Source organism: Athene noctua, chromosome 5, assembly GCF_965140245.1.
Source record: "Athene noctua chromosome 5, bAthNoc1.hap1.1, whole genome shotgun sequence".
NCBI lineage: Eukaryota > Metazoa > Chordata > Aves > Strigiformes > Strigidae > Athene > Athene noctua.
The window spans coordinates 32,351,510-32,373,181 of record NC_134041.1 but is presented as its reverse complement, the minus strand read 5'-3'; the positions used below and the strand labels follow the sequence as shown (position 1 = coordinate 32,373,181).

Here is a 21,672-nt window from a genome sequence, read left to right as displayed (position 1 = left end):
CAGCAAATGTGGAAGCTGGGAAGATGCCATAAATTTATGGCAAAGCAGGGCAGATACACGTGGGGAAGACTAGTGAAAGGGAGAAGGGGAACTGGGAGAAAAAGGACTGTGTTCCTGCACCTTTCCTTCCCTCCTTTCTCTCTTTCCATCCATCTGCTGCCCTGCACATCTGAAGTCTCTGACCCCCTAACCCTGCTTCTGTGTTCTCACCGCACTCACTCTTTCTCTCCCTCTTGCATATATGGGATCAGAAAGGCTGTATTTGGTATGCATGATCTCAGGGTCTCTCTTGTCCTCCTGCCTAGGTGTGTTTTGAGAGACCCGCAGTGCCCACCTCCCTCCTGGTCTTCCTGGCCTCCGATGGCACCATCCCAAGCAACCAGCGCAAGCCAAGGGTCAATGTCCAACTGAGTTACATAGATGGGCTGAACCGCTCTTTGGGTGAGCAACCTATGGGCTGTAGTACCAGTCTCTGTTGTCCCAGCAGAGACATCAGGATCCCCCACCATTGCCACGCTGTCTCACTGAATTGGGTGCTGCTATCCCCTATTCCCCCTTGCAGCATCTTCTGCTTCTCAAGCTGGTCTGTTGGGATGTGTGGGGGAGCAGAAGAGGTAAATTGAAAGCAGAGAAAACAACCCTGGAGCTGAGCTAGTAGCTTCTTTCTTTGCCCCGTCTTGCAGGGATGTATGAGCTGTCATGCCAGCACAACCCCCTTGTCATCAACGTGACCCATGGCCAAGAGGTCCTACACCACCGTGCTGCTTCAGTGCTGCTCAACTTCTCCTCCCCACTGGTGGGCATTGCAGCTGTGGCCTTGCGGACCTCAGCTCAGCCTGGCTTCTCTGACCCCACCATGTGCCTCCTGCAACACAAGGAGGGACACAGCCATCAGTGCTACAGGTATGGTCTCTTTGGGGTTCTTTCCAGCAGGCACTCAGAATACCTCTCTCCTCTGGGGCTTTGTGCTTTACCTCTGGAGTTTTTGTCTACTCAGAGTGGTTTTTGAGGTGTTGTTAGAAAATCCAGTGTAATGACTTGATTTGCTTATCTCACTGTGAGGGGAGAAGGCAGGAAAATAGATTTTGTGTGGAGCCCGTGCATCTGCACAACACTGCATTAAAAGACTGTTCTATGGTGGGAAAGCCAAGCTCCTTCTGCTGAGTTCTTGCTGAGCATTGCTGCTGAAGCTGTTTGAGAGGCTCCATGTCCATCCAATCCAGTCTTCCCCACACTGCAGGAGGTGGGGATGAAACTGTCATTGTCATCGTCCTCCTCCTCCTCTGCTGCTGCTGCTGCTGTCTGTGCTGGCTCCCCATCTATCCCAGGCTCCTCACCAAGTCTCAGGCTGCCCCCATCGTAATGCAGCGATAACAATAATAGTGGCAAGGGCACTTTTATTTATTGATGTCCAGCACTCACAGGCCTCTGCCTGTCTTCATAAAGCAGCAAACGAGAGGCGTCGTTTACAGAATGGGCACTGCTCTCTGAGCAGGTCCTGCTGTATGCAAAGGGACTGTTGTCCAAAATAGACAAACAAGCAGAAAGAGCATGCTGAGCAGAGGCGCAGACCCAAGGAAGAATGGAATGATGGTGCTCAGCTCTGTCCTAGAGGGGTAGTAGAGCTGACAACAGCCAGACCTGCCAAGTCTGGCTTTGCTTTTGGATCCCAGGCTCCCTAAAGTTAAAAGCATGCTGATCCAGAGCTCTGGTTCAGCCAGTTACTCAAACCACACCACTGCAAATACTGATTTTGGGTCCAAGCTTTGCTGGAGTTGTGGGGGCATTAAGAGTAAAGGGCTTTGGCTAGGGTCATTGCATCACTGCTACTGTCATTTTTCTTCTGTTGATGGCCCTGGATGGACAAACATTCCTAATAAGAAGTGTGTGTGTGTTTGTTTAAAAGCTTGGGGGATCATGATACAACTGATTTATGTAGAGTTCTGGAAGCTGTGAATATTCTGCTGTTGCTTTTTACTTTTTTTTTTTTTAAGTCATGTGTGATTTATACAGAAACATAAATCTCAGTGAGTCAGCATATAAATATTATTCTCAGCCTTACATTAAAGGATCAGCGTCCACCTGAAATGCAGTCTGTTTCCTCCTGGTAGCCATTACAACTATGTACACACATGCCTCTAAGACCCCAGCCAACTGATGTGGTTTTTCAATTACATTTTCTCATCCTTTAAAATAATTTTGCACTCTTATTGCTTGAGAGCTTCCCCCTCCCCCTCAGAAGTGACTGCAAGGAAGAATAGATTGACCAGACACAGCTAAGCATTGCCTATGGATGAGGAGAAGCTCATATAGGGACAAACGGAGAAGAAAATAGATGGTTTTCTCTTAAAAGTCTCATTATAGCTGAAGCACAAGCCAGTTCCCGTATCACCAAAGTGCACAGAGCTGCATGCTGTCCCCTTTGCGTGGGCGCAGCAGGACCCAGCAGGATCCTCGTGTCTTCTCCTCCTCTCACTGCTGTCCCGCAGGCTTCCCATGGCCTTGGCTTAGCTGTGGTATGCTGAATTGCAGGTTACATATATGCCCTTAGCAAACACTCAGAAGAAATCAGATCCCCAGAGTTTTCAGAGTAGGAAATGCTATTTATAGTCTTTCTTTTCTGGACAAAAGTGTTGAATATTTAGAGGGGGGGTTAGGCTTAAAGCCTCCAGTAGCCTCACTAATAATAAAGGAACTGCCACTAAGTCACAAAACATCCAAGTATCCCCCACTTATTATATTTTACAAATCTATTTAATCTCCAAAACTAATGTACAGAAGTATTTTTATTTTTAAGGGCTAATAATCTATTTCATATAAGGCAGGTGGAGTCTGGGGAAAAAATTCTCTACAAAAATCCAGGAATATGAAATCTTAAGAAGTTTTGAGACATTTGACTGTAAAAGATCACAAATCATCTGTGTTATTCCTGTACAGAATTGAGCTGACCATACACACACCCAGACTCATGCACAGTATGTGCATGTGAGTGCTTTCCTAAAATAACCCAAGAAAGGCATATTAACAAAAGCAACAAAGAAAAAAGGTTTCTGACTTCAGCTTAGAAATGCGTGTTGCCAAAATAATAAATATATGATGGCTTGGTATTTCTGTAGTGTCATTCATCTTGAAGGATCTCAAAGTGCTTTGCAGGCTGGGGAAAACAAAGAGATCATGGTTTTGCTGATGAAATGCAGCCATCTCCAGCTCAGGATGCAGCAGGCCTTTGATGCTAGAAAAGTACATTCTTGTTTTGAAAAAAGAGTTGCCTTTTGCTTTCGGACCCGCTTGAGGCACTGAAGGTTAGGAGAGCACTTGCTGAGCAAAGCAGCGTGGTGTCCCTCCCTCGCACCTTGCTACTGTCACCAGAAACCCCTCTCCACTGTCTCTGCCAGCAGCTCGGGGCTCTTTGCTTTCTGTGCCCAATCACAGGTTTATGAGGTCAAGAAGAAATCAGACTTCTTGTGGGTTTCCACCCAGGAAACTCACTCCAGCTGTCATTTTTTTCTTTGTATTTTAAAACAGAGCCACAGTCCCTCCTGTTTTCCTTGGTGTACAGGCTATATGCTGAACCAGGGGAACATTGTTGATCTCCTCTGTTATGTTTAGTTTTAGTTTGGTTTGAGTGTGTTTTATTTTATGTTAGCATGTGCTGGGAAATTCCTTGGCAAATTAACAGGAAAGGTGTTACAAAATGCAATCTGTATTGTGTTTTTATTTCCTGTGTGAGTGCCCTCCTTTGCTTCCCCAAAAGTGGGTTTAATGCATCAAGGGGAGTCTAGTTTGAATTCCTTTTATATGGAAAGTGGATGTCAGGGAGAGAAAATCAGATGGAGGGGGGGGATTGTTTACATATTTTCAATTGCTGAACTTTGTTCAGCAAAGAGAAGAGGGCCATTTCCCAAGCAGGTTTTATTTGGTTTGTTTTCTTTCTTCCAGACACCAAATCTATGCACAGTCAATTTATGAACTGCATCTGTGCTGGTGTGAAAATTCGTGGGGGCCCTGGGCAGAGATACTGGTGTTTCATTTCCTTCCCTCTGGCCTAGGCTGCCCCATGGTCAGGGACCATGCATGAAGGGGATGGACCCTTATGTTGGGATTCCAGGATCATGTCCGATGGGCTGAGAAATGCTCAGGTCAAGGTGTACCTCCATCCCCACTCTGTCCTCCCAACCAGAGTCTGCTCAGGCTCTGCTTGCACACGCAGTGCAGCCGGCATCGAGCGTCGACTGCTGTGAGGACAGCATATATTGCCTGGACACCTGTTCCCTGCATCTCCCAGGCAAGTGCAGCCTCCTGGCTGCAGCACAATGCCCATTAGAGCAGGCTGTGTCTGTACTGCACCATGCACATTCTCTCTCCTAGGTCTGGAGGAAAAGACCTCTCAAGAACCAAGCCTAGGACCCTGATCACAACTTTTCCTGGTGTATGAGCTCACCTCAGCCTTTGCCTCTGCCCTTGAGACTTCTCCGGCATCAAAGCCTGTTGACTTCTGGTGCTTCTCTTGTGCGTCCCTGACTGGCTGATGGTCAGTGGTGGCCAAGGATGTACTGTAGGATTTGATCATTTGCTTCAACTGTGGCTTCACTGTCCAGCTGGAGGGTGAAAAGTGAAACCCTTGGAGGTGCAGAGACCATTTTCATGGGCTGCCCCATTCTATTTGCTCTCTGCAGCCTAGTCAGCTTCTTGAGTTTAATACTTTGTATAGGGGTTTTTTTTAGGATGCTCAAGGCATCTTCTGTCTTTCCCTGAGACTAGCCAGTCTCACCTGGAAAAAAATATCTCCCAACACAAAAGTTTTTCACCAGTTTGATCTTGAGTCAGTCACAGCATCTGAACACTTAGAAAAAGGGTGCTTGGTGTCACTTCATGGAAAGGGCCACCCTGTCTGATAAACTTGTTCCAAGTATTTCCAAGCCCCGATACATTGCGGGAAGGTGAATCACAACATAGAGCAGTTGTGTGAGGTGCAAGGCAGGTTTCCTTCCTGACCCCAGCACAACTCCTGGTGAAACCCTGAAGCTTGATTTTGATTCCTTGTTCTCCTATCTGTTGGGCATTACATGAACCACACAAAGCCTTCTGTCCATCCTGTATCCAGCGAAGAATGCAACAAGTGCTGGGAGACCCTGAGGTTTGCCTGCAGAGCCTTGGTGTACCACTGCAGCCAGCCTGTCCTTGTTCTGCCCTGGATTCCCTAACATCATGTAGAGGCAATAGCATTTTTTCGCAGAAACTGGATTGAATGTGTCCTTTGGAAGGATCTCTTATTTCATGTTACTGGCTGTAGGAGGTGATGAGTCCACCATCTCCCCTGCTGAGTATTCTTCTATCTAGTAACCCTCTCTGCTGAGAAGTTGCCTCTGATTTCAAGTTGAAAGTTGGTGCTTCTGCTCCATCCTTGTCAGAAAGGTCTAAATGCCTCCTGCCAGAGATTACTTTTCTGTAGATATGTCTGTACAGAATGATCAGATTCTCTCACTATCTTCTCTGTCATGATAAATATTTTTTCCTCCTTAAATCTTATAGCATAAGTCTTGCAGTCCAGCTATGACTTCTGCTTGAAGCTCCCTTTTGAAACCCCTCCACTACTTTTATGTCTTGCTGGTAGATGTGGATCAGAAGTTAATTTCTCTGGAAAAGACAGGAGGTGCCAGAAATGAAGTACAGTGTGTTGCTGTGGGGAATTGGATATGGTTAAAGGTAGTGTTTAGGCTAGCTGAATATGCACCCTTGAGGAATACTGGCTGATAAATCCTACCTGCATGCTGGCCTCATGATGGGCAGGTGGGCCATCTGCCTTCAGGAAGGAGTTAGGCCAACTCCTTTCAGGAGTGATAAAGGTACAGTCTGTCCTGCCTCAGGCTGAGAAGCTGACTAGACCAAACTTGACATCCCATTCAGCTTCACTTTTTGTGTTTCTATAAATCTACTTTGGTGTAGCAAACAACAGAAAAACATGAAAAAGAACTGTTTGGAAATGTATTAAGATTGACCTGTGCTTGCTCCTTTGCCTTCCTTGGCTATGGAGGGACCAACAGGTCATTTGACATCTTACCGGTGCCTTTCCTCTGTCTGTGAGGTAGATGACAGTGGATGACTCACAGAGATGTTATTTTTTTGCCAAGTTTCTTTGGGACTCACGTACAGAAGCAAACATCTTTTCTTGAGATGGCAACCTTAATGAAGATCATAATCAAGAAGCATCACCACCGTTGGGTCTGTACACGTAGCCTGCTCCCACAAGGATGGTTGCTATCAGATTTACTGGAAAAGTGAGGCTTTTCCCCTTCATAAGAAACATGCCTGAAGGGAGAAATTCCCAAGTGTTTCCAAAACACCTTTTCTCATTTCCTAGCTATTCTCTTTTGCTAGACCACATTGGGGTAAACATCTTTTATCTCACTGACGTTCTGTGCTACAATCCAGACTTCATCAGAGTACATGCAATGACTACTTTTAACTTCAGAAAATTTGACCAAAACCTTTACCTTTCTATTAACATCTCCTATAACCCCTTCTCCCCCCCCCCAAATTGCACCATGGGATGAACCTCTTTATAATAATTTTCCCCTCTTAGAGTTGGACCTTGATGATAAGGGCTGTTTTAGCAGCAATCTTTGGGTTGAAAGCTTGGGTAGATACTACAGCAATTTATGGATGATTTATTATACTTTAGGCAGCTGCACTGTATTTAGCTTAGCTTAGTTTGACTTGGGTAAATCCATTAGTATTTTCTGGGTTCCATGGAATAATTGCTGTAAAATCTGAAATTTCAAGTTTTTAGAATTTGGGTTTTGTCATAACTAAACGATGTCTCTCTACCAGCGTTGCCACCACTGGCTCAGTGTGCTCCATTGCTGGCATAGGATCCCAAAGGAAAAGTTTTGCTCTAGTTTATGGGATCAGTCACATTTCAAAACAAAGCTCTTATCATTTCAGAGCAGTTAGGGCCATTGCTAGGCAGAATTTCACAAATTTCCAGATCTGAAACTTTATTTGATGTATTAGTTAGGGGACTTGGTGAGCCCAGAAAATCATGCAGGCTGGTGCTGATGTGGGATAAGTTAGGAGAAAAACCTTGGTATTTTATAAAAATGTTGTTGACAAATCATTAGTTTGAGCTTCAAAAGATGCTGGGATAAAAATGGAAATTTTTTTTGGATGTTTCATACAGAAAAAAAAAAAAAATTGGCTCATCCCACATCTTATACAGCCTGAATCAAAAATGGGCAAAAGTCAGGAGTTTGCAGCTGTGATACGGGAATTTCATTTATCATCAAAAGGAGAAAGAGCTCCTTCATGCTGAGATCAGAACTGGGCTAACTGCACAATTTCCTTGTCCAGCCTTCGTTAGTGTTCCAGTGTCTGGGAGCAGTGATTTATTCCATCACTTTACGCGAACCCTGGTAAGGCTTGTGGATCATGATGGGGCCAGGCCACATACATTTTTTTTTTTCATCCTGCACTTGTACTCCATCAGGCTCAAGGGTGTCCTGGCCCTGAGTATTGCAGTGATAGTTATGGCGATGCTGATAATGATAAAGGAAGTAATCAAGGCAAAGTTTGTAGGTAGAGATGATGAATATTTTTTTAAGCTAAGTGGTATATTTGAGAAAATCAGACAGGTTTCAATGATGTGAACCCCTCTTCGGGTCTGGAATAGAAGCATCAGACTTAAAAGCTACGTATAGGATGAGAACAGCTTCTCAGAACTTGAGTCGATAGGTCCTGGACCCTTTCCAAAATAAAGCTTACTGGGTATTTGTGGGATGGGGGTTGTTAGTCAATGAGAAAACAGCGATTATTTCTAAAATATATCTATGTGAATTAATATACACATGTGGTTATATAAAAAGAAAGATTTTGATATTCTGGCCTAAAATTATCAATCCCTTATGTATAATTAACCTATATAACATTTTGCATATATCAGAATGGATTAAGAAACTTGCTGATCTCTCAATCCACTTTATACCAGCATTGCCAGTTACATTTCCAAACTGGTGGAAAACCAAGATGTGCCCAGTAGTGTTGAAAAGGATCAGAGCTTTGTTACTTGTCATTTAATATCAGTGTTGTCCCGACTGCCAAGGCTGTCCCAGACAATGAGCTGTCACTCCACCAGCACCAGCAGAGCTGCTCCAACCAAGCACTTGGCCTGGCTGGATGTGTCCAGATGGTGCCACCACCCCTCCCTGAACTCATGCTGCAATGAGCACACACTCCGCACCTCAACACATCATGAGCAGATAAGTTAGGTGTCTTGGGGTCCTGGTGTGGCCACCCAACTGCCCTGTAGCTTATGGCTGCTTGGTGAACCCACCACTCATCTCCCAGCGCTGTTTCCCAATATGTGGTCTGTGATTTGGCTAGATGACCTCCATGTGCCTGGAGGCACCCAGGGGTAAGGACTTTGTTGTGGTGGTGTGTTGATGTAGTACCAAGCACCATGGTAGGTAGGATGCTGCACACAAGCTGCATCTCCCTGCATGCCAGTGGCTGGTAAGGAAGAGGATGGAATGCAAGAGCAAGGCTGGAAACAAGAGAAGTTCAGCCCCTTTTGCACATGCATGTGCAGAGACATGCACATGAGGAAGTTTAGGAGAGCAGCTCCGTCACTGGGAGGTGGAGTCGGGGACGGGAGCATGTGTGCGTGCTTGCACCGGGGGCACAGCCAGGGAGCAAAACAACTGCCGAAGAAGGTGACTGCGGGAGGGGAGGGGAGAGGGCTACAATTGGTACCAGATGCCCTCAGAAGCTAATGACCTGACAAACGCTGTGCTCATAAAACAAATTCTTTAAAAAGGAAGCAAATGGAAATATAAGCTAGTGAAAGAATTTGCAGCAGCTGCCCTGAAACCATTTCGCACTTCATAAACAGGTCTGCATTGAAGAAACAGCCCCTTTCTTCTTGTTCTCCTTTGTGGTTCCCTCCCGTGCCCACCAGCTCTTTCAGGGCTGAAGCCTGCAGGTTTCCACCGTGTCTTTGGCTCGCTGGACTTGTCCAGATTCAACAGCACATTGTGTTCCCTTAATGTCCATGTTGGCACTGATTTTTAATTTTTTTTGGTGTCATTTGTGGACTTTCTAGTTGTGCATCCTTGACTGGAGAGGCTGAGGAAACGCAAGAGGCAAAGGTTGTCTCTGCCTTCTCTGCGTGAAATGTAGTGCACAAAAAAAATGTCAACAGCCCTGTGCAAAGCAAGAAGCAGAGGGGAGACATTCGGGTACAACTCCACAGTTGTCACCTGAAGCTGCACCACCTCTGCCCCTGCTTCAGAATGGCTGATGTCAGCTTTTGCACCTATATCATTTGGTAAAGGGATAAGCCTGACAGCCAGATAATGAGGGCATTTTCCTGTGGGAGGTATTGTGTCAACCCCATGTCTTGGCCTCATTCCATCCCAGGTAATTCATTTGCTGACTGCATTTCACTGATGGGGACCGTAGCCCTTTGGTCAGTGCTTCTCTTACTGTGGGATTATTTGTGATGCTTAATTGATCAGTACCTAATAGCTGGTCCTTGGTGGGAAGCTGCTGCAGTGAGGAGTGGGCTGAGTTTTTCCAAGGGACAGGTGACACATTGCAAGCTTTCCAGGGACCTCTTGTAACTTGAGGTGGTGCATGGGGGAGGCTAATTCCTCCTTTTAGCTGCAGCTCACCTTGGTGACCACAACTGAGTCTGTAGAGCTGGACAGGTGTCTGCCAAGATGGTCTTGATCCCAAATTGCCTGGCATCATTATGCACAGGCTTGAAATGCTGTGTGGGCCTGCGGGAAGAGCAGAGGTGCTGCAGACCATCAAAGCAAAGTGGGAAGGTGACAAGAGTGGGGTGGAGGAGACACCTGCATCATGTCCAGCTTCTCCCTTCCACCACAGTCTGTGGTGCAGCTATGTGGACATGAAGCTTGGGCAACTCTGCTGCTGGGTCTGGGGGACTGCACATAGTTTGAAGAATATCTCATGAATGGTCCCCTAATATCTGCAGAGGTTTCTTCTCCAGCTAAACCATTCCTTGCAGCTGAAGAATCCTTTCTGGATTTTCTGATGTCTAATACAGGGTTTAACATACCCATCACCGTTCTATCAGCAGAGGCTTTAAAAAGGTCTTTTCTTCCTGAGCATCTATTGCTGCAAATCTTGTCTTACTCTGAGCTAAGGCTGACTGAAATTGAAGTGTGAATTCAAAAGTTACCAGAAAGGAGAAACACCCAGTGTTACTGTATGGCCTTTATTGCCTTTTGAAAGCGCAGATCTCTTGCTGTCCACTGTCTGCCCTCAAACACTAGTGTCTGAGACATGTGTGAGCGGAGTATGTATGGGAGGACACACATGAGTGGCTGCAATCATGCGTGAGTCTAACAGTGTACTCCCTATTGCACTGCAGAGCAAGATTTCAGGGGGTCTCTTGCCACAAGTTCTCCGGTGTCCAGTATGATTTGAGCATGTTGGAGATGAGAAATTATCGTGTGATAGAGAACCCCTTGCTGCTGGAGAAGCTGCGGCACTCTCAGGAAGGTGCTACAACGACTGCTGTTGTACAGTCATTCAGGAGTGCTGCTTGACAGGACCATCTGAAACCAACTTTCTCACTTCAACCATGGGAGAGTTGTGGCCTTGCTGGATACGCTGTCTGCCTGCCTTCTCCCTGTCACCTCCCTCTTTTTGCTTTCTTGGTCCACCTACACCGAGCACCACCATCCCCTTTGGTGCTAGGCAGTGTGCACTCTGTGCCGTGCAACTGTCACACCCTGGGGGAGAGGAGCTGGAGTAGCACCACCAGACAGCATGGATTTTGGAAGGAGCATTGTTGGGCTGTGCCTCCTTTCATCAGCCTGGAAGGACACCATGGTCTGGGCAAAGGTGTGGGTTGGGGTTAGGCTGAGGTCCAGCCAAGGCAGAAGTGTGAAAAACTATCCTCCTGATCATTGTGAGGAGACTTCAAGCTTGGAAGAAGCTGGGGCTGAGGGATAGGTGTGAATCTCTGTAGGCATCTGTGACCTGCTGAACACCCCACACAGGTGCCACCTGGAGAGAGCCCCACCTTGATGAAGTAGTCCTGGGGCCCACATGTTGATCCCTTCCCTCTTTTCTTCCATAGCTGTGTCCATGGTGCCTGTGCAGGATCAGGAAGATGCACGCAGCCGCTGCTTGCTCATGCTGCCACCCTCAACTGTACCTCTGACAGCCCAAGACACATGGCATGCACTGTCACCTGCAAAAAGGGCTTCATCCTTGGCTCCAGCAATGGGAAGAGCCTGCGCTCTGTGCAGGTGAGTAGACCTCAGGGTGGAGGTGATCTCACAGCCTGTTGGACAGACTGCTAGTTAAGAAAGATTTAACCACTCTCAGGTGGTTGGAGTGACCCCAGGACACCTTGTTCCTCCAGCCCTGACTTCTTTGCCACTTTTCCAACAAACCTCAGCCCAGTGGAGGCTCCAGTGCCGGACCTCTGTGCTGGTTGCTGGTGGTCCTGCTCTGGAGGCCCCTCCCTTTCCATCACTGCAGTCCTCCTAGCCCAGTGCTGCCTGCAGACCGTGGCTCTGCCAGGCTAAAAGCTACTGCAGGGAATATCCTAAGCTAGGGTGATGAACTCCTGAAGAGGGTGAGGTAGACATTTCTGTTCTTCGGATGGGCATTGCTGGGAGGGTTAAAAATCTATGGGATGTTTTCTCTCTTAAAGCTGAAGTTAGTGGCTCAGGAAAAAATGAAGTCATTGCAGAGTGACTATATTTAGAGGCAGCAGACAGCACGGAGAGCTTTTCTTCCTTTGTGTTGCATTGCAATAACACTGCCCATGCCAGCGGGGCAGTGCAGAGGTCACCATGAAAGAGTTTGTCTTGCTTTCCAGAGGGCTGGGGGATGTCTCATAAAAGTCCCAAGCCAGCACAGCTCTTAGCTGTTGACAGAGGAGACCTGGGACTGATGTGTCCCTGGGAGCTGAGCTGCCTCAGGTCTGGGCAGTCACCTTGGCAGGGTTGTGGGCACAGTGTGTCCTGTCTTTAGGCTGTTCCTGGAGGGGGAAGAGGAGTCTCTGGGGCTGAGCTGGTCCCCACGCCAGCCCGAGTGAAAGCATGAACTCACATGGGGTGGAGACAGATGGAGGTGAGTGAGGCCATGTCAACAGGATGGACCTTTCCTCTCCTCGGAGAGTTGCAAGCGCTCATGATTCCTGGCAGGCAGATTTCCTGTGCTGTAGCCATTGGTGTTTGTTGAAGGAGTGGTGGGCACTGGAAAGTGCATTGGGGCATCTGGGGATGCACTGCTCAGCCCCTTGACACTGGGGGGATTATTAATTACATGGCTGCATGGCTTTGTGGGCCAAGGCATGCCCAGGGAAAACAAAATGTTCCTGTTCTCTAAAATGAAACCGCACAAAATAAATCTGCCTCGGGTGACAGTTTTCCTGCGTTTGGCAGCAAGATGGGAAACTTCTGGACAGAGCTTCACCATGTGGCTGTCACAGCAGATGGCAGCTTGCTAGTGCCCTGTGCTGAGCCCTCCAGTTACTCGTTTGGCTGTGTGACCCTACTCAACTTGAGTCATTTTGGGAAAATGCACACAGCTCTCCCTGAGCATCCTCTACCTGGTTCAGCTACACCATGATCCTGCATGTGCACCCAGGAGTACCAGACTCAAATTTTGGTGATTTCCTTCAGAGCCACCACATCAGGGTTCAACCAAAATGTGTTGGCTGGAAAGACAGGTCACACACTTGACTGTACGAGCAGCATGGTTGTAGTCAGACAGTTGCAGTCAGACACTGCTTTTACACCCCAAATGTCACCCTGTGAACAGGTGAGGGCTTTGGGACTCAGTGTCCAGAGTGGGGAAAAAGGGCACATTGAGGCAGGAAAAATGGGGGAAACATCTCTTTGTCCTGAAACCTAGATCAGCCCTTTCCGCTGTGGTGGCAGACCAGCAGATTAAAGCTCACTTGCAGAGGTCTGATGGAGCCTTGTTTTCTCTGCAGCAGGAGGTGGTGCTGACGTGCAGCTCGGGATGGTGGGACAGATCTGTGACTTGTGATGCTGTCAACTGCGGTGTTCCTGACCAGTCCCACGTGTACTACGCCAAGTTCTCCTGCCCCAGGGGAACCACCTACCTGCAGAGATGCTCATTCTCCTGCATCCACCCAGCCAAGCTTCAAGGTACAGTCTGGAATGCTGAGAGATTTAACCACCCTTTTTGGTGCCACCTTTCTGTGCCTGTCACAAGCTGTTCAAACAGAGCATTTTTACTTTGAATTTTTCATTATTCTGGCTTCTGCCAGCCGGGTTGGCTCTTGAGAGACTTCCTGAAATGGTGGGCATCTATCCCCCTCGAGTAGAGACACCATAGTGTGGGGATAATTACTTCTGACTCCCATCCCCTGGCTGACAGCCCTTATCCATCCACTTCGGGGTGTAGGGACGTCTTCTCCTGATAGCTGGTGAGGTCTGGCAGCCTTCAGTATTATGGGGACGAGGGAGGCAGGAAGCATGCAGGCAGCCAGTGTGGACAGACAGAAAGGACTTTAGAGAGCCAAAAGTGGCTTGGTGCCTGGTGGCTGTGGGAAAGCCTGTGGTTCAGGAGGCCTGGGGCTGTATAAAGCCATAGAGACTGAAGCCCACAGCTGCAAAGCAGTCTGGGAGATGTTCACCACCCAGACACACAGCAGTCCCCCAGACACGCCATGGCCTGGCTTTCATTCTGCCGACTCCATCAATAGCCGCAGGAATGTTTTTAAGCCAAGTCGGAGAAAGAGAGCTACTGTTCCTGTCTATGCAAGGCTGAGCTGGATGGGATTTCGGGGGTAATTGCCTTGACAGCTTCAAGCATTGGGACTTTATGTGAGTTTCCACCAGTGCCTTTGCTCTGAACAATCACATACAACAAATCATTTTAATGGGTGCCCTATTTTATGGAGACATTTATAGCTGAAACGTATGAAAATCATTTACTTTTTTTTTTTCTTTTTTTTTTTTTTAAAGTTAAATCTAAGGAGCAAAAACTGCAGGGAATTAAGGTCTCATTTCATGACAGGGGGATGCCGGCAGATCCCCAGTGTGAGCTGATCAAAGGTAGCACACAGACGACGACTTGACAGCCCAAATTCTGTGCAAACCAATGTCCGTTGCCTTGGGTGGGTCAGATGAGGGCAGGGCTTTAGTCTGATCTTTCAGTTACAGCCACCTCTTATTCCTGCTGAAGTCAACAGGAGGTTTGCCCTGGGCTTCCTCGGTGGGAAGGCGTCCCCTCGGTGGAGCGCCCTGGGTGTCTTCCAGCGGCTGACACAACAGCTGGTGGTGCTTGGCCAAGGCTGTCGAGCCACGCGGGTAAACTCTTAGAGGTCCAGCTGACTTGGCTGAGCTGTTGAGGCAGGGACGTGCTTGATGCTTGTTCTCCCTGAAGGCTCGCATCCTTATGGGCAGGCTCTCAAGGCTAATAAATGCTAAGAATAGGCAAGGAAAGGATGACATGGCTGCGTGGCACTTGGAGGCGGGGGACGACCCTCGGCAGCACCGGCCCGCCAGGAACACAAGTGCTGAGCGGAGGCATGGTCTTGCTCCTGGTTCAAGAGCAGTTGTAGCCAGAGCAGTGATCCCATAAAAAGAAAGCGATGCTTGAAGGGAGTGTGGAGAAGTCTGGCTGCACCAGGAATCTGCTGATCCAATCTTCTCAGTAAGAAGAGTCCCATTCACTCCAGTCCAGCTTTTTTTCTTGCTCAGCAGTTCCTAGTGAACCACCCATAGTCTGCACCATGTGGGTGATTTGGTCCTGGACAGGCACCCAGAGCTGTGTCGTTTCAGCCACCTGCTAGCTGGGTCTACCAAATGTCCTCTTCTCTAGAGGGACAGAAAAGAGTTGGGCTGTAATACTCAACCTAAACCTTTAGTAATGGGTGGTTTGAATTCCCAGTCACACCAGTTAAGCCTTCCATGTCTGTCCTCTTAGTACTTCCCATCTTGCTCTGCACATGTAGCACAGGACATGACAGCTTGTAAGGGTAAGGACAAGCTGCAGAAAGCACCTGGGGAGAATGAAGACGGGTTAAAGTAAATATGATAATGTCATGTACAGGAGCCCCCAGCCCACTGAACACTATGCTGAGGCATCACCAGAGGGGAGGTTTAAGGGAAAGTTTTGGGGAAATTTACAGAACCAAGATCCTTTCTCCATCCCCTAGAAACTGTCCCTTCCCTTCTTATTTCTGCTGCAGTGTGACCAAGCATGCAAGTCCATGGTCTTTGTTGCCTCCCTTTGGCATCAGTATCTACTCTAAAAAGAGGACTTTTGCTGGCTGCTCTGAGCTTTCCTCAGCAGGACTCCATCCCTGGGTCAGCTGTAACACTAACAGACTTCTTCTGTTGGGGTCAGGAACAAACCAGTGGCTGACCTGCCTGGAGGATGGCCTCTGGTCACTCCCTGAAGCCTACTGCAAGCTGGAGTGCGATGCTCCCCCCATGGTGGCCAACGCCAAGCTCCTGGTCCCACGGTGCCTTCAGGGGAACCATGATGTGGGCTCGGTCTGTCGCTACAAGTGCAAGCCTGGATACCACGTGGCCGAGAACACAGCAGGCAAGCCTAAGAAGTAAGTCTGTGGTGGGTCTGTTATCACCATTTCCTTCCTTCTCTTCTCTTAGTGTGAACAAGGAGGAGAGCTGATGGTATGCTGGCAGTCCTGAAGAGCAGATCTGATAGGTACAAGACAGAGCAGCTTGCTCTGGTCATGCAGATTTCTTGAAATATGAGAGGCATTCCCCTGGTTTAGATGAAAGCAGTTGCGAGTAAGATCTAAACTGCTATTATACATGAGCGTATATTAAGTGCTTTAACCCAAAGTATGCAAATTTTCCCATGTACCTCAACACATTTGTCACTTGGTGAAAATTAAGCATGTACAGAAGTGTTTGTGGATTCTCAGGTAATCAGATGTAATAAGATGCTGGAAGATTCCTGGAGCTGCTGTCTTTCCCAAAAGTGATAAAATGTAGATCAAGACACTGGGAATTGTAAGAATGAATGACTGCGTTTTGTTGGGGTTAACATTTTACCCTCTGCACATCTTGGCTAAATTTAATCTCAAGCACTGTCATTTCAATTGGAGAAGATTTTTCCCGATGCTTTGGGGAAAAATTCCTGGTGATTCACTAGCCCTGCGCTCAGCCAATATTCTGACGCTGGGGGGTAAAGCAGCATTTTGTTTGCAAAGCCTTCAGCTGAAGTCCCTGTTGGGTACGGTCACTAAAGACGCCCTGGCACTGGCCCAGTCCTCCTCAGAGTCTTGACGCTAGCCCAAATCAGGTGATTATGTGCTAATTGTTTAATGCCCCCTTCCAGTTTTAATTGGATGCAGACTTCATCTTTACTTTGCTCTGGGGTAGGGTTGTTGTGCACTGGGAAGCAGTTGCCAAATTTCTTGCCTTGTAATGAAGGAAGTGGTTTCTGTAAACAGCTTTTCACAGCATTAGGAGCATTTCTTGGGCCAAGGGGAGCTGATCAAATCATGATCATGGCTATGATCACATGGGCTGCTTTGCAAACTGCAGAGCAGCTTGCGTGCCTGTGGCATTTCAGGCACTGGACATGCAATCAGATCAACTCAGCTTGCAAAGTTAGGCCATCTCAGTCATGCTGCGGCAACTGCTGGTAAAAAAGATGCCCTCTGGGACTTCCTGAGGCTCCTCTGGTGTGTGTATAACTACCCTATGGGTCTGAACAGCTTGTGAGACAAGTCAAGGAAAATCATGCAAAGTGGTTTATATTTTCATAGCAATGCATGCTGACATAACATTTTCACATTTGCTATTATCATTACTACTAATTTGTCTAATAACTTTGATGGTAGAGTACGATCTTGTTAATCTAAGCAAAAAACATTAACAGAAACAGAAAATTCATTGCTTTCTTATCATGCAGATCAACTGCTATGTGAGTGGCCTGATTCAAAGCAAAAGCCTTTCCTTGGAAGTGTAAATGCTGGTGTACCATCTCATCTGGAGCTCTGTGTATACACTGAGCATAAGTACAAACCCATGCAGTGAGTAGCAGCTACTAGTCAGTAAGTGGGCCAGTCAATTGCTGGATAATTGGAAATCCTTCTGGTGTTTCAGCCCCAGCAGGCAGAGGATGGGAGCTATTGGAGTGAGAGCTTGCTTTTTTCTGGCCAGTTTTGGAGAAAGCAAGTTATTGAGGGTGATGGAGAGCTCTGGAAGGGGCTGGCACTGGTGGGGGCACAGGCAGGGTCTCAGCTGGTGATTTGGACATCAGGTTTTGCAGTCTTCTGCAGCATTTCTGGGTACAGCAAACTGAGTTCTTGATCTATTGTCTCCCCGTTGTCCATCAACCCAGCAAGAACCAGCCTTGCTAAAGGATTTAGTGCCATAGAGGTGTTGATGGCATAAGAAAACAAGACTCTCTATGTGTACTATATATTGGACAGTCAGGCACAATCCACTGTTGACACTGAAGACTTCTCATGCCAGCTAACTATCTCAACCTTGGAAATATCATGAGGCTCCCTTTGAATTATTCCTCTAGCTCTAGCGATTGTGCCTTTTTAGAGGGGAACAGTGGAGGAAGTGTGACCCGCAGCTGGCCTTGCCAACAGCTATGGGGCTCAGTCTGTTTTCCAAGGAAGGTGTAGAGGCATCTTAGGGTGCCTGTGGATTCCCAAGGGAATATCTATATGAAAGACAGACTCAGCTTCTCACAGCACTGTTAGAAGAAGATTGGTAATTTCCTTCAAGGGTTGCTTGTAAGCATCTTCCTTCAGGGATGGCTTCAGATCCCCTGTGGACAGAGGCAGTTAAGCTGTAATATGAATGAGCAGGAACTCAACCCAGCCAGGGCTCAGCATCACCTCCTGACTAGCTGCTGCTTTGATCAGCCTTCTGCAGTGCCTTTCTCTGTCACACACCTTGTAAAACACCATGGCTGCTGGTGTTTTACCAGCACAGTGTTGTACCCCCTGGACTGGGGACCCAAGCCCTGGGGCCTTGCTTCTCACACAGTAGGGCTACGGTGTCCACCTTATGCAGACCTGAGCCATGGCTGAGATTCAGCTGTCTCTGTTCAAGCTGAGATGCTCTTGGACACATGCTATTTTATCACTTCTGTTTTGTTAGTTGAATTTTACCGCAGGGGTAGTAAGGAAGCTTAGAATCCTAAAATCTTATTTGAAATTCATTTCCCATAGCGTAAGTAGAAGAGAAAGGGGATGAAGTAATCTGTTGTCTCATGGAAGATGCTTTTATCTATTAACCTGGGTGAGGAAAGGCCCTTCAGAAATCACTGCTTGTCAGCAAGGGATCCTTGAGGAAATCTTGATTGTGTAATCAATATCTTGCCAGAGAATTGCTGCTCCTCTGCTGGCAGGATCATCTGACTGACAACTCTGACATGAAGGCTAAAGCTTCTTTGACTCTTCCTAAAGGAAATCTGTTTTCAGCCTGGAGAGTCCACGTAACAGCTTGGTTTTCAGCTGCCAAGCTACTTCACATATAACCCCAAAATAATGGTAATGAGGAAAACTTAATGTATGCATTGTTCATTTGTGCTTTCTGATGAGAACTTTCTGGTTTTGGGCAGCATCTGTCCAATGACAGCACCAACCTACCCACCTGGTTCACACAGAGAAATTAATTGTCAAGGAGCAATGTTTGGCATCGTCCACAGCTGCAGCTTTGAAAAGAGCTGGCCTGAAAGTCAGGGGTCAAATACTTCAGGGAAAATGGGCATCACCCCTGCAGTGGTCTTTGTTGTTGCTTCCACCACGAAGTGCCACCTGAAGGAGCTATCTAAAAGGAGTATCTAGGACATCCTTTAGAGAAGCACTCTAATGCTGAGGGGGTGCTCTCGATTTGGGGACCGAAAAGGTCAGACCCTGCAGAGGGGTTGTTTCACTTGCACAGTGCAGCATGATTCCTTGGAAAGAAGAGATTTGGGGATCTCAAAGCCACCTTTGTGAGGGCTTGAGCCCCTTCTGCTAGCCTGTGGGAATGAAGCAAAAAAGAACAAAGTACCTAGGTCTTTTCAGGTAGCTTTGAAAGTCTCAGCCTGCATTTTGACCAGAAATCAAGGGAGTACAGTGCAACCCCCTGATGAGATTCCATGATGTCAGCGCCTCCATGTCCTCACCTTGTTCAAAGATGACAGAGATCGTGAAAGAGGAAGAGGAGTTGGGAGAATGTGGAGGAGAAAATGGGCTGGAAGGAACTAGCAGACCAGTGGCTGGAAATACATCAGAAAGATTGCAGCAGGCAAATCAGGAAAATCTGTCCTGGGAACATTGTAGCTTATCAGGGCACAGGACCACTATACATTTGTGGTGGTTGCAAAGGCATGGGGCGCTTGCTGCTTTTGCCCACATCTGGCCCCTTCCAGATAAAAGGCAAACACTCGTACAGCTGAGGGAGCCAAACAGCCAGGTAAAGAAAACACTGGCTGTCAGACTCCTGTGTCGCTTCCACCTCTAAGGTCGCTGATGAAGATTTACAGCCCAGGTTGCCCAGGCTGTTTGGAGCAGAGCAGCAGAGGTCCTAAAAGCTGGTGTTGCTTTCTTTCCATTTACTAGCAAACCTCCCTCCTTCCCTTCTATTCTTTTGAAGCTGTCAGTCTCCTGCCATAGGAGATGAGGCTTTAGGCTTTATCACCATTCCTGTATGGCAGACCCAGTACATGGCGGGATCCCAGCCAGGCTCCTGCATGCTCAGCTCCTGGAGCTGGGTGAGTGCTCATGCCTTCATGTCAGACGCAGCCCTTGCTGGCCTCAGATGTCTCCCCTGCCTCCTCTACCCATTAGGCATCCGCTTGCCTGGTTGGAGGGGGAAGCTTTGACTCCAATTTTCCTGGCCCCCTTGTTAATCCTTGAGAAATGCTGCTAACCCAGATCAGAAGAAGTCGAGGGTTCTGGAAATTTCAAACTGCTATGAGGTTGGGTTTTCTTTTGGGTTGTTGGTTGTTTTGGGGTTTTTTTAAGCCTCTCCCTTCCCTTCTCTGTGCCTTAATATAAACTGCTCACTTCATATGTGTGGCAGTGGTCCACACACCACCCTCTACACTAGGGCCAGCCCAGGTTAGCCCTGTTTTTGGAGTTCCCCAGCACAGATACTGGTGGTGGGGTGAGCCTCCAGAGTGAGATGGCTTCTCCCCCCAGACCTAGGTGGGGTGCAGGTCTAGGTAGAGGTGGGAGAGGCTGTGCACAGTGCCAGCCCCTGCTGGGGTCACTCCAGCACCACATCAAGACAAGAAGCCCTGGTGAAGATGATGGGGCTCTGATGGGCCTCTGAACCACACTGTGCACCTGTGCAAACTGCAGCTCCTGCGGTGTGTCCTCCCTGTGTACTGCCCCTCTCCCCAGGTCTTCCTGGGCAAAGGGCCTCTGCCATGATTCAGAGGAGCAACAGGGAGTTGCAGTTTCTACATCTGTTATACCTCAGTGGCCCATGGGGGGTGAGTAGTAGCATGTGGCTGGGATGCTCCTGGTTTGTAAAGGAGTTTGCTTGGTGCTTGAGGCATAGCTGTTGCAGTGAGGCTTTGCACCACCAGTTTGCTCCTATGACCATGATGACAACAGCTTAACCCCAGCTATTTACACCTTGCAAGTTGTACAGCTGGATCACACCTTAATTGCCAGGCAATTCAAGAAAGGGAAAATGCTGCTTGAGGACCTGGACATCCAACATGGGATCAGTACCTCTAGGCATGCTCCTTGGCTCGCCTTTAAAGGTGGGCAAAGCAAAGCATTCAGACAGACAAAGGAGGAGGCAAGGTCTGATGGGGAAATCTTTGAAAGGCAGTGACCATCATCCCAGTGGAAAGGTCAAGCAACCAAGAAAGTTAAATGAGGGGTGGGCTGAAACCAAAGATGTCCACTATTGGATCCAGAGTTGCTCCTTCTTGTCACCCTTCCAAAATAGTAGGTATTTGCAGTTCCCTTTAATCAATTCAAGGCTACTGCTCTCGGGGTGAGTTTGTAGCACCACTTGCTGCTCAGGTGCTTACACTGTGACCACCCACAATCCTGGTGTGGTCAGGTGGGAAGATCTGTGCAGAGTTCTGTGCCAGGAGACCTGCCATGCCCCATCCCCTCCCCTGCCTACTTCCATGTTCCCTGCCAGAGCCTGAATTGGCTACAGCAGGAACCCACTGCCCCCTTATACAGCCCATAAGGGAAAACAGATCCCTGATTTCTGAAGGGAGAAGATAAAGCTATAAAAGTTGCAAATATTTTAAAATATGAGAAAGTTTCAAAAAGCTCTCAAATTTCCCATCCAGGAGTTCCCAGCAGAAATGTGATGGAGATGACCACCAGCTCCTGCCCCAGGTCTGGTGGTGGGGTGTGGATGGGGTCCCATCACTGCTCCAGGTTGTGTGACCCTTCACCATGTGCTGGGAGCAGCTGGGTGGACCCATGCAATGGCTGCTGCTGCTCAGAACAAGGGGCAGTTTAGTGCCTCCTCCCGGGGGGTTCTCTTACCTAGTTAAACCCCGCTCTGCATGCCTGTGGCATTGCTATAAACTCCATAACATTGTGTCTGGAGCCCTGCTTGCTGGCACTGGTGGTGGGAGAGGGCAGAGGCAAGCAGGCCATCTAGTAAAGAAGGACAGGAGTGAGGCAGGGAGAAGCCTCATTAAGGACAGAGCAATCAGCACCAGCTCAGGCAAAGCCCGTCAGCACTG

At 47.9% G+C, this 21,672-nt stretch overlaps 1 protein-coding gene across 1 annotated transcript in view; it reads left to right on the top strand.

The window, feature by feature from the left end:
• Positions 1–21,672, top strand: part of PAPPA2 (pappalysin 2) — a 95,751-nt gene that overhangs the window by 50,362 nt on the left and 23,717 nt on the right. Inside the window, exons 12-16 of the mRNA XM_074908293.1 lie at positions 306–441; positions 684–903; positions 11,108–11,279; positions 12,980–13,157; positions 15,367–15,580. Coding sequence (XP_074764394.1) covers positions 306–441; positions 684–903; positions 11,108–11,279; positions 12,980–13,157; positions 15,367–15,580 — 920 coding nt within the window. The remainder of the gene's footprint in view (positions 1–305; positions 442–683; positions 904–11,107; positions 11,280–12,979; positions 13,158–15,366; positions 15,581–21,672) is intronic.